Source organism: Poecilia latipinna, unplaced genomic scaffold, assembly GCF_001443285.1.
Source record: "Poecilia latipinna isolate Pla-1442-1.1 unplaced genomic scaffold, P_latipinna-1.0 Scaffold469, whole genome shotgun sequence".
In the NCBI taxonomy this organism is placed as follows: domain Eukaryota; kingdom Metazoa; phylum Chordata; class Actinopteri; order Cyprinodontiformes; family Poeciliidae; genus Poecilia; species Poecilia latipinna.
The window spans coordinates 240,218-253,096 of NW_015113085.1; the positions used below are offsets into that span (position 1 = coordinate 240,218).

A 12,879-nucleotide genomic window follows, 5' to 3' on the forward strand; every position below is an offset into this window, starting at 1 on the left:
ACTAGCATAGTTGGTTATGTTAACTATGCTAGTTAGCATAGCCAAGCAGTTTTCCTGAAACTGTAAGTTGTTTCTACAATATTAGCACATTTAACAGATCGTACATGAGGATGATTGACAGCGCTAAGACACTCCTCCTGGCTCTGATTGGTTGTTTTTGACCAGGAGCTGTGCATTTCTGCTGATTCTAGTTCAGAGAGGAGGTGGAGAAAACTGATCTTTTCACAGACTATCCATCTTATGCTGTACTGTCACGACAGTTTTAACAAATATGTAAAGAACATATTTTTGCAAAAGATGAAAAATGCGTCTTTAAAGTAATTATACAGTTTTATTGATTTAAATAGGAGTATTTCATTAAAGAACAAGGATTAAAATGTTACTGTGTGAATTACTGGTTTTGTAATGAACTGGAGGAGGTAACTGAGGAGGATGAGGTCTGAGAACATCGCTAAGTGTTTCATATCAGTTGATATAGATATTTATTGGTTAATTTTCTTGTTTTAAATATCTGAAATACTGCCAACCTGGAGGCATGACCTTGCCTTTATTATCCACAATTTCCTTTTGACTCATTTTCTCCTTTCACTTTACACTCATTTATTTTTAAGCAGTTATGAGGCAGAGTGGCAAAACCTGAAACTGCACCTGTGAAGGTTACTCTGCAGGTTGTTGCTAGGTAACCAAAGAGTGAGTGAGTTAGTTGATGCCACCAACCTTGGTCAGCTCACTAAAGCATTTCCTCTGCCTACATCCCCCAGAATGCCATGCAGTTCTGATTGGAGGTCAGGTGGAATTATTACACTATCTATTGATATTGATCACACTTAATCAAAACCATAAATAAAATGGATTATGAAGTCTCTGTAAACAAAAAGAATCCTTGAAAACTGCCCTTCAAAAAATATTAATCATCATAATGGAAATTATCAAGATCATTTTAATTTATCATGTAATTAATAAATAGGACTGCCATAATAACAAACACTGCTGAATGATAAACTATCCCAATATTTATTGCAATAAATGATCATATTTTTTGTTTTGAGACCATTTTAAAGTAATTTAATGATAAAGGCAAAAACAAGTTTGTCCTCTTAAAGACTAATAAACTTTAATTTTGTATAGAACATGTAACACTGGAGCTGGAAGATATTTTAAATAATAAAAATAAAACACCACACAACCAAAAACAATAAATACAATTTAAATGATAACACACAACCGAAACTATACATAAAATTAATTATGATGTCTCTGTAAACAAAATTGCCATTGAAAAAATATTAATAATCACAGTGGAATTTATTGAGATCATTATAATGTATCGTGATATGCTTTTTGCGACAGGCTGAGTTGTAAATTGTATTTTTATTGAATATTATTGTTGTTTTTGAATCGCTGAAAGGTTCATAAAAGAGACAGTATTACTTAGTTGTTGTATTTTACTTGTTTAAACAAGTAATTTGTCTAAAAACTTCAGGAGTACACTGAACCTACTTGTGGAGTTAAGACATCCATCCATCCTCGGATCAAATTTGAAATACTACAGCGACATCTGCTGGACGAAATAATCCCCGCAGGCTGTAAAAGGAAATCCAATCATTACTTGATGAGGTTCACCTGCGTGGACAGGAAAGGGAAAGGAGTTTGACTGAAACAGAGAAGTTTTCTTTGACCTGGTTCTTTTTTTTTCTTACTCCAATAAAAAGTTGAACAGTAAAGGTAAAGGTAGTAAAATGCCTAAAAGGAGCAGCTTCAACTTTCCAAGCACGCTGCTGGTGTTCCTGTTGACATTTGGGAAACGTTGTGACGCACAGGTTGGTTAAGGAGACGTTCCCCCGAAAGCAGCTGCTTCTGGGTTAACTCTTCATGTTGCTGTATTTACATGACCGTCTTTTCTCCGCAGGGGAACACAGAAGGAGTCAACAGGCTTCCATGTGAGAATGCGTTTGTGTTTTCTCTCTTTTTTTTTTTTTACCATTTAGTCAAGAACTTGCACAACTTGAACAGTAAAAAATAAGGTGAATAATTATACAGTGTAAAAATACAGCATTTAAAAAAATGCAGAAAAGCTTCCTGTTTTATTTAAAGCGGGTTTTATTGGTGTAATGCCACAGAATATTAAATTCATACCAACTAGCAGAATATTGGGCTCCTGACAATCTTTTTGTTTTTGGTTGAATTTAAAAAATGTGAAATTACATCTACAGTAAGCTGTGATGTCTTGGTTGCTTTCCATCTTAACAAAGACTTATCTCAAACCATAGCTCTGGTGTGTAAGCCTGTTGCAATTAATCAGTTAATTGCATGATGAATTAAAATGAGCTTGATTTTCATTCTGATATTACTATTTTTTTTGAAGGGCAATTTTGTTTAGAGACATCATAATCCATTTTAGTTATAGTTTTAACTGAGTGTAGTTCTTATTTCCATTTTAGTTATTTTGGTTGTCATGATAGTTAAAATACCTCCCATTTACAGTGTTAAGTGTTCTTTACAAAATTATAGTTTATTGGGCTTTGACAGAGGAAGTTTTTATTATTATGGTATTCATTTTATTGTCACTTTACTAAATAATGGCAGTTTTTTTTTCCTTTTTTGTTGCCAAAAGTGATTTCTTTTTCTTTCTTTCTTTTTTTTTAGTTAAAAAACTGTGATTTTTTTAATTTATTTATTTTTTTACCTAAATAATTTTTTGGCAAAAGAAAGGTGCACTTTTATTTTTCTTTTTTCCTTTTTTTTTTTTTTTTTTTGCCAAATTCTCTTTTTGTGACAATTATTGAGAAAACGATCTCAAAACAATATCTTGCATTTTATCATCTGGTGACAGGCCTATATGTGACAATAGAAGCTCCAGTGGAGCATGAACATTTTGTCAGGCTCTGAGCGTTATCGCATGGTTGGTTTTTTCTTCTTCAGATGGACCCAGAGGGGACAGCAGTGCTTTCTTCGCCCTGCGGAGCTGCCACCAGCTGTTGAACAGCGACAGCGGCGAGTTTTTCTCCCCAGACTACTTGTGCTCCAACCCTCCTCTGTGGTGCAACTGGACCATTCAGGTGGAGCCAGGGAAGAGGATTCATCTCCGCCTGGAGGACTTGACCCCTGATGAGGCCTGCCCACTGAAACAGGACCAGATCCATGTGGATGAGCCCGGCGCCCATTCAGGGGGCCACAAGGTGCTGCAGAAGTGCTGGCAGGAAGCCAAGTACACGTCATCTTCCAACACTCTGTATGTGGTGCTCCTGATCGGGGGCTGGCCTGACCCTCCTTACCGGGGTTTTTATGGCCACTACCAAGCATTTGGACCACCGGTGGTTTACAACCCACAGGAAGGCTCAACAGGAAGAAGCCAGGAGTCAGAACGTTCTCCTGGACTGAGTGAATTTGAGCCGTTGGCAAACAACGTGGAGCTGGAAAACGATGACCTGGCGTATGACTATTATGATCAGCAGTTGGCGATGGCCGGGCTGCCCTGGGTGCCGCTGGGTGGAGACGGAGGTGCAGAGGTGAGTTCTCTCTCACATCCAGGCGGTTTCACACAAATTCAATGAAAAAGCAATGAAACATGTTAGGATTATGTCAGTAGTGACATTGTAAGATGTATCTAACATAGTAGCTAATTCGAATAAACATTAGTCAAATACCATCATCAAGCAAATATATGAATTAATGTTCCAGTTATTATTAATCAAAAGCAACTCTAAGCAGCTGGGTTTTGGTTTAGATTTAAACGCACTCAGTGATTCAGCTATTTTGCAGTTTTCTTTAAGTTTATTCCAGATTTCTGGTGCATAGAAGCTGAATGCAGCTTCTCCATGTTTGGTTCTGGAGATGCAGACCAGAACCAGAAGACCTGAGAGTTCTGGAGGATTGATGCAATGTATGTTAGTGTTATGTCATTCAGTAATTTATAAACTAACGGCAGTATTTAAAGTCTGTTCTCTGAGCTACAGGGAGCCAGTGAAGGGACTTTAGAACTGGGTGATGTGCTCTAGCTTCCTGGTTTTGGTCAGAACGCCAGCAGCAGCGTCTGGATCAGCTGAATCTATTTGATGACTTTTTGTTTTTTCGGCAGACCTGTGAAGACACAGTTGCAGCAATCAATGCAAATACAGATATACACAAGGATGAGTTTTTCTAGATCTTGCTGAGACTTTAATCCTTTAATTTTGGAAATATTCTTAAGGTAACAGATGGCCGATTTTTGTAACTGAGACTTAAATGGAAATAAATTGCAGCTTTCAGGCTGATCGCTGATTATGAATCTCTAAGAAGTCTGACCTGCTGATTCTGATTTTGTCTCAACTGTTAAATGTAGCAAGAAAGTTGCTGAGTTGGTGAAAGTGAGGTGACTATTGTTAGCTGCAAACATGCCAACATGACCTTGTGGGCCGACCTGTCGCTCAAACTCATCTCACAAAAATAGAAAAAGAGGACAGTGGCTGATTTTTAGACGTTGGCCGAGGTAGATAAGATTGATGGATAAGATCGGCTTCACTGTGTCGACTGATCAAAAATCTCCCAATATCAAGGAAATCGGGGCCAATTTATTGGTGCACCTCTAGCAAAAAGTGAATTAATGGGTCCCCTTTAAATGTACTGTTTTCCATCCTAATTTGTGTATTAAATGACCGAGGAGTATTAATAATCTATAACCTCAGACCTCCATATTTAAATATTGTAGACTTTTGCTGAAGTCCAGAACATTATGCTGTGAAGCTGTAAGAAGAGAATCCACAACTATTACAGTAAAAATGTTTTTGATTGTATAAATCTTTAAAGCTGAAATCTTATCCACTTTCAGGCAGTTAAAACCCGCTATCCACCCCTGAAGAACTACTCCCATGTCTACCAGCCTACGGCTGCACCGACGTCCACCCAGAGGACGTTCCGGTCAGGAAGAGGAGCCACTCGCAGCCTTTCCGGCCAGGCCGACTCGGCCGGTCGCTCTGTAATCCTGCCACCACAGCCGCATGTTGAGCTCAAACCTGGCAACGACACTCCAACAGCAAGAAAAGGGAAAACGGTGGAAGCTGTGTCTGCAGATGAGAGCAGCCTGAATGGTAAGGTCTCTCCTGATGGTTGGAAAAAGTAGCAGATGGCAGACTGCGGGTCAATCAGGCGTCAGACCAGCAAATATCTTCTTCTTCTGACGGCACAGAAACCCAGAATACGGACCACAAGCATAACCAGACTAAAGTGGTGGAACCCCAGTCTGAACACAAAGGGAACTGTGAGTCTATCAGTCTGTCTGGATTCTGCAGATTTATGCTTGCTTGTTCACATGTGATGTTGATTCATGAGATGTTGAAAAATCTTAATTTCCCTTTCAGTAGAACCAAAAGGTCCTAAAGCAGGTCTAAACCCTGAAATCAAATTGGTTTTCTGCAGCTACAAATGATTTTAGCTGAACTATTAGTTCCTTAAATCTTCCAGATTTTTGGATTTAATATAAGAATACAACAAAATAGAAATGGCATTTATTGTTCCATAAAGGGGAAATTCAGGCGCAACAGCAGTTACCGGATATCAAGTCGCACCAAATAAAATGTTGTACTTGATACATGGGATGTGCAACTAAGTAGGATGATGCTTTTTCTTACAATGTGTATTGAACTTTAAAATACATGACAGACTACTTACAATACAGTGTATTAGTAGCACAGAATCAAAAGTAAAAATGGGTCTGTTGTGATGTTTCAGCATCATACCCAATTTATGAACATTTTAAATGTCAAAATTTTGCCAAAAGTCTCTCTGAGTAGCTTGCTAGCTAGAGGAGATATTTGCTATTAAAAAAAAAAAAAATCAATTTCTGATGATTTCTCTGAACCTGACTTCAGATAATCCAAACTCCCCTTTCATGGCCTTCCCCACTCCTGCTGTCAACAAAGTACTGAAGTAACTGTTGCTCAAACTACATTTTAGATGAGCCACCTTTACTTGGAGATTTGTGATGAGTGAAGTCTTAACCATAGAAACTGCTTTTACTTGATTGATTTTATCTCTGCACACAAAACAAAAAGATTTGGTCTTTAAAACAAAAACCAAGAATCCAGAATGTCCCCTCGAAAGATCCTGGTTTAAGTTTTCTACTTGACTGCTTTCAGGAGTTACTGATGAGTACAGAGAGCTGGGATTTAAACTTACACAGTGCATCCTAATTTCCATGCAACTATAAGGTTCGGAGAGCTCAAATTACAGCACAAAAGAACAAAGTGAATGTTGAGTTCTTTAATCTGACGATGTGTTTTCTTCTGTGTGACTCACAGCAAACATGAAAAATAAATCGGAGAGTCCACATCTGCCTGGTGGTGAGTAGGACTTAAAGTAAAAAATGGCAAAAATAAAAATTTGTTTTTCACCAATAATTTTGTAGAATCCTACGACGGCGTACGAGAACCATTGTCGATTTTTTTTTTAAAAAGTAAATTGTAAATTTCTGTCCAAAAACTCTGCAATTTTGAGATCAATCTAAAAGATTTTCTACAAAAAAAACTTGGTAATGTGAGTTTCTAAAATCTATGTTTTTAAATAAATTTTTTTCTAGAAAATTTGAGATTAATCTCAAAATGTTTTCTATGTACAATTACTCTAATACCCTCAGTAGGATTCTGCTGCGTTCTAAAGCAGCTTTCTCTGATTTATTTTGGGTCGGTTTGACATGTGTTGGGTCTGTTGACAGATCACCTGTTTGAAGTGGCTGTTGAGGTGAACTTCAGTCACGATGTGGAGGATTCCTGGGACAGTCTGGCTCAGCTGCTGCTGCTGTCAGTGAAGACTTTGGTCTGTTGTTTCAAAAGAGAAAACTTTATGATCTGAACACAAGAAACGGCATTTCACCGATCTGAAACAAGCTCACTTACCTTTTGTGTTTCTGCAGATCAGCAAACAGCTGGAAGCTCTTCACACACGACTTTCCCTCTCGTCAAAAAGAATTAAGAGGTTTGGTCAGAACAGCCGGTTAGGCTACGACCACACAGCATGTTTTGATGCTCAATTCTGGTTTTATTTTTATTTTGTTACTGAAATCCATTTTTTTTATGGTATTCATAATTGATGAACTAATTAATTAAACCAGACTGTAATCTGACTTCTTTGCCAACAGTTTACAACACCAAAGCGACCTGCATGTGGGTGACGTCAAGAACGTTGTCACACAACAGCGCGCTGTTTATAGACAGATTTTAAAGCTTAGTCAACAATAACGGCCAACAGTATTGTCACAAGATCATAATAAGACAAAGCAAGCTAATAAAAAGAGAGCACAACTATTAGCGATGGCCTTGCGTAGTCAGAACTGAGTGGTGGGATTATGTTGTGATGCACTGAACAGACTTCATACTTTCAGAATATTTTTAGCCATCGTTTACGTCTGGCTTTATTGTGTCTTTCTGGTGCAGAATTATGATTTGTGTTTCACATCAATGACATAAAAACCTGATAAAATTTGTTCAGACTGCAGACACTTTGAGAACAGTTGGATGTGTATTTGATTTTTGGGGGTGAAAAGACTGGAATTGGGTCAATCAGACTAGTGAAAAAGTTGGATAGTAGGTCACATATGGGCAAAAAAAAACAGATTTGTGTCGCAACCGCCTGCTGTGTAGCCTAAGATGTTAAGCTTCTTTTTGGAGATAGAAAATCAAAAGTCCAGTGAAATAAAGAATAGTTTGTGAAAACTGTGTCATGGTGATCCTGTGTGCAGGCTGAATGCAGGAGCGCTCTACATCCTTTGGCTGCAGATCAGTCATGGGCCTGGAGGCGTGCAGATCCACAGGGCTGTCCACTCAGCCATGCAGGGGCTCCTCGCCACGGGCGCCAACCTGAGAGTCAACCACAGGACCGCCGTCATCATGTCTGTGTCCACGGCAGGTATCGCGTCGGGGCTTCACTGAATCTCTGACATGGACTGGGTTTAGATGAGATGCTATGAAGATGCTGAACAGCTCAAAAACAAATGTCAGGTCGTTGACTAACTTTCCACTAAAGTTTCTGAAAACTGCTGAATCTTTTTGTAGTAAAAGAGCTTAATGTAGGAAAGGTTGAAAACGGATGTTATTTGTGTAATCAGTGGCCAGCTGTGTGCGTTTCTTTCAGATGTGAATGAATGTGGGACCCAGCTGGTTCTGTGCGACGCTAACGCAGACTGTGAGAACCATTTTGGCACATACGCCTGCCGCTGCAGAGCAGGCTTTAGGGATGAGTCCCGTCTGGGATCCGGGGGAACCACCTGCATGGAGGCGCAGCCAGCAGGTACGGTTGCTCTGACCGACTGCACAGCTTAAAGTTTTTAAACTACAGTTATCAATTTACATGGGTTTATGATGTTGGAGCAATCATTAGTTTAACCACAAAGAAACCCAAGCTATTACTCTGGCTTTGCATCAAAGGGCTTTCCTGATGAAAGGATTTTGCTGCTATCAGAGATTGCATCAAAATTTCATTATAAACTTCAAGAAAATGTTGAGGTGTTGTGCAAAAAAACTGCCTAAAAAAGTTAAAAATTTGCAAGCTCACTCTCCTGAAAACGATTCAGTAAAGAAATCCTTATTGGATTGTGACCCAACAGGCCTGGTGTCAAGAAGGACATTGAACATTTCATTGGATGCATTTCCCATTGATATTGTTCACGTGTCTATCGTGATATTAACTGACTTGTGAATCAAAACAAATTTTATGTCCAGAATTGTTGTTCCATTATCTTATTGATGTAGTTTATTTTGTCTTTATCAAAAAATACTGAAACATTTAAAGGGGCAGCATTATGTTTTCCAGCCATTTTATAACAGTCAAATCACCTTCAGTTGTTAGAAAAATGCTATAATTGACTTTAAAACAATGGGACCTCATAATTTAGCACCTTGAAATGGGGCCTGTCTCTTTAAGAAACTCCTGTTCTTTCTGAAACGCCGCCTTCAGGAAGTTGTCACAACATCCCTCCTCTATTGACCCTTTAATAACGTTTTTATCAGCGTTGCACTGAGAAGTATCTCGTATTTAGCAGATGCACAGTTCCACCAGGTGTCTGCTAAATGCTGCTGGCTAGTCTGAAGGAGCTGAGTGAGTCACGGGGGAAGCTTGGTAGTTTGGAAACTGCAGCTCTGAGGAGGAGCTGTGTCTGGAAGGCGGGGCTAAGTCCACCTTGGCATTTTGCACAGCTGAATGGTTGCCATGGAGATTAAAGGATTTCCCAAACATGCATGAAAGAATCAGTTCAACACATTGGGTATGTTTTTGATGAGGGAATACCATGACATGACATAAAGTTTTTTACATAATCCTGCCCCTGTAAAGTATGGAAACATAAGTTTTTAAACCAGACATGAAACATTTCTCCTTGATTGTAGCCAGACTTGCCATAAACATTTCTGGACATCAGCTGTTTTATCTGCCTGCAGGTTGCGGATCCGGCCTGTCCTCGGAGACTAAAGGTGTCTACATCCTGTTCTTCCTGCTCAGCTCCCTCATCCTGACGCTGCTGGCGGTGGCCGGCACGCTCTACCACCGCCATCACTACGGAGGCTTCATAGTCCGCTGCCCCAGCAGCATTTCCCCACCCGACCCAAACAACAACCATCTCCAACCTGACGACAGTTACTCCACTCCCACTGACTGTGACCTCCCCCCTCCGCCTCCGCCTGCAAGAGGAGGCAGGGATAGCTGGGCTCCAGGGAAGGAGCGCTGCCCCCCTGTGGATCTGCGCCTGCTGCGCTTCAGCTCTCTGCTGCCTGCAGACGGCTACATCGACCCACAGGAGAGCGGAAAGTTGTAATCCATAACCAAGTTTGTCTGCATTCTTTAAGATGCCTTTTTTTCTCTTTTTCTAAATAATATTCCACTGTATGCAATGTGTTCAATTAAAATCTCAACAAAACACCATTTCTCTGTTTTATCTGCTAATATAAACGTGCAGCCATGCCTGCATGTTGTATTGGCTGTAGTTTGTATAACTGCCTGCTTAAATCTTCCTACCTGGTACCACAGCATGTAGACAGTCGGGTCCAGTTTTCTAAGCTGGAGAAAACCTCTAATACAGGCTTACAGCAGTGAAGAATCACTTCTCACCTTATTGTAAGACCCCCAGGAGGTCAACCTACGATGGAGTAGGGCCAGGCCTGAAATAAAACGAATGGAAAAAATAAAGTTTACAATGTGTACAAGTAAAATGTTGTATTTTAAGTCAGTATTATGATAATCATCTTGAGATTACAGCAGAAATGTTTTGAGAATAAAGTCAATATAGAATAAAGTAAAAGGAAAAGTATTAGTCATTACAAGAATAAAGCTGTATGACAGTCAATAATATTCTCGTAACCATTTTTTGCTATTTTTATTCTCAATCTCGATATATTGACTTTATTCTTGTAATCTACTTATTTTTATTAATGTAACTGTCATTAAAGCCAGTTCTGATGAATAAAAGCAATTCTGACAGAGCAAAAATAAAATGTCATTTCTACCAATTAATTGGCAAACCTAAACAAACACTGTGGCATAACTCATAAGTCTGAAAAACAAAATGCAACTTTCAAATGTGAGAATTTATAGTGGTTTATTTGACTGGAACAAATTTTAAAATCTTTTTTTGTAAAGCAGAAATTGTCAGGCTATTATATCGATGAAAATGCATTTGGAATATTACTAAAGCAGATTTTCTAACTGAAACATTGCTCCTTTGCTTCTCTTCTCTATGGTTTCCTGCTTTTACACATATTTCTACACTTTGAATATGAAATAATATCTCGACATAATCTGAAAAGGAAAAGCGGTAAATGACATGCCTTTAAATTTATGATGTGTGCAGATTTATTGGGCGTCTATTTCTGGGTTAAGATGTGCTACCAGGTGGTGTGCTTTGAAAGTTGCTGCTCGTGCACCGAGCTAATCGCTGTCCGAATGCTCCTCACGTCCAGCAGGCAGAATCCCCAAGGACAGAATCCCCACAAAGCTGCTGCTGGGTGAGGAGTAGATGGTTGTCAGCGGTTGGTCCGCCCTGAAGGCTCTGCTTCCTTTCTCTGCTGGCAGCCTGAGGGCCAGAGAGGTCGGCACTTCCTCGTTCTTCCTCTCCTGTGCAAAAATCTGAGCAGCAAGCAGCTCTCAAGTAAACCTCACACCCCTCTCTGTCAGCAATATGCGCAGATTCCTCATCTTTTACTGCCTTTTACAGCCAGATGTCTATTTTCTCACATCTTGCAAGCTTGCAGGATCTCGGATCATCTTTTTGTTTTGTTTATATGCGCTGGTTGAAAAAATGCTGCTTGCAGCAATGTAAAAAAAAAAAAAAAAGGTTAAGGCATCATAGCAAAAGAGCCTGGTTTCTGGTCATGTCATATCAAATTTATCAAAACTTAAGAATGAAAAATGTGGAGGGGAAAACATGAAGGCAGAAAATTGCACACACTTTGTGCATCAGGTGCTCTTGATTACTTAGCATTGTGAGCAAAGCTTGGCATTTAGTTTCATGTTCTCATAAAACATCCAACACTTATTTACTCATTGAAACACATAAAATCTGACTAAAATGTTCTTGTTTCTTCCTCACTTGGTCCATGTTTTTGCACTTTTAGAAGAAAATTCTGCACTTCAACGATTTTCAATTCGATGTCAACTTCATGGGCCAAATGGTGAAGCAGCAGGTTTGGCTGCTGTTTTATTGTACATTTATTTGAAGTCATTTTATATATCAAGAAATATTTGTATATTATTTAGGGGTTTTTTTTAGTGAAAAGAGTATAATTTGCTTAAATTTTTCCAACATTTGTTGTTCTCCAGTATTCATTTTGCAAGCACATTGCATTAAATATGTTAATAATAAATGTTTTAAATTTCTAAAACAGTGACAGCTTCTTAAAATAAGAGACTCAAAAGAAGAATAAACAATGCTAATAGATCGCATGGATAATTTTGAACAAAACCGAAAAGTTATTGACCACAAAGACAGAAAAACTGGAAGAAAAATAAAGCATATTGTTTAAGATAAACAAAAAATCCATCAGGATTGAGAGTAAAATGAATGTAGCTCATCAGGGGATGTTCTGGATACATGGAGTAATTATCGATGCGTTTCCAGGAGTCACAACTGTCTCGTTTTGGGTTTAAAATAACCGTCCGCTGTAGAGGTGGATGCTGGAATCCATCCAGGTTTCTTCCCTCAGCTGTTCTGGCTCCAGCTGAAAAATGCTGACCTTGCATCTACAATCTAGATTAGCAGGTGAGTAATCCCACCAGCATTGGTTAACCTGTAACACTTCCCTTCTCTTGTTGAAGCTGGATCTGCTGCAGTTTATTTTCTTATTAGCAGAGGCGAGTGAAGTGTGATTGGGTGGTGAGCCGTCGCAGGAGCTGCTTGGGCTGATAAGGAGGCAAAACCATCACAACGTGCAGCTCAGAGTCAGCCTGCACCACGAGGGGAGTCCAAATTCTCACAGAGGTATTATTTTAGAGAACAGAATCCAATCGCTGATGCCGTCATAAATGGATCGAAGCAAGCCTGAAGAAATTAATTTCATTTGGCCAAGTGCAAAGGGTCAGAGTTGTCATGTTGCTATAATGAGATCCATCCCTAAAGCTTCCAGATAAAACATTTAATTTTGTTCTCAGTGGAAGATTTTCTGGTGTTTCCCCTGCAAGGCGAACTGAAAACTGAGACTTTCAGACCAGGGAGACCAGGATTAGCATGGAGGAGGTGAAAGAGACTGGACTTTTCACAGATGATCTGTCTCATCATGACAAACTGTGACAACATGGTGACAGCTTTAACACATATATAAAAAAGACATTTTTAAATAAAAGTTATATACTGCAGCTTTAACCTCCTTCCATAAAGGCCAGATTTGTGGATTGTTTGACTAAGAGAGCGTTATTCAGAAAAGC

General features: G+C 39.2%; 1 protein-coding gene across 2 annotated transcripts; it reads left to right on the plus strand.

The window, feature by feature from the left end:
• The first annotated feature begins 1,607 nt into the window (after positions 1-1,607).
• LOC106951715 (uncharacterized) lies at positions 1,608-9,885 on the plus strand. Of its 2 annotated transcripts, none has more exons than XM_015039386.1 (11): positions 1,608-1,820; positions 1,910-1,940; positions 2,923-3,509; positions 4,808-5,066; positions 5,165-5,236; positions 6,276-6,317; positions 6,689-6,789; positions 6,887-6,948; positions 7,712-7,878; positions 8,104-8,259; positions 9,405-9,885. In XM_015039386.1, exons 1-11 carry the CDS (start codon positions 1,740-1,742, stop codon positions 9,776-9,778), a joined length of 1,932 nt encoding a protein of 643 aa, XP_014894872.1. In that variant the 5' UTR covers positions 1,608-1,739; the 3' UTR covers positions 9,779-9,885. The 2 variants fall into 2 exon arrangements, with proteins under 2 accessions (XP_014894872.1, XP_014894873.1); XM_015039387.1 differs by having other exon boundaries at positions 6,279-6,317.
• Positions 9,886-12,879: the final 2,994 nt, after the last annotated feature.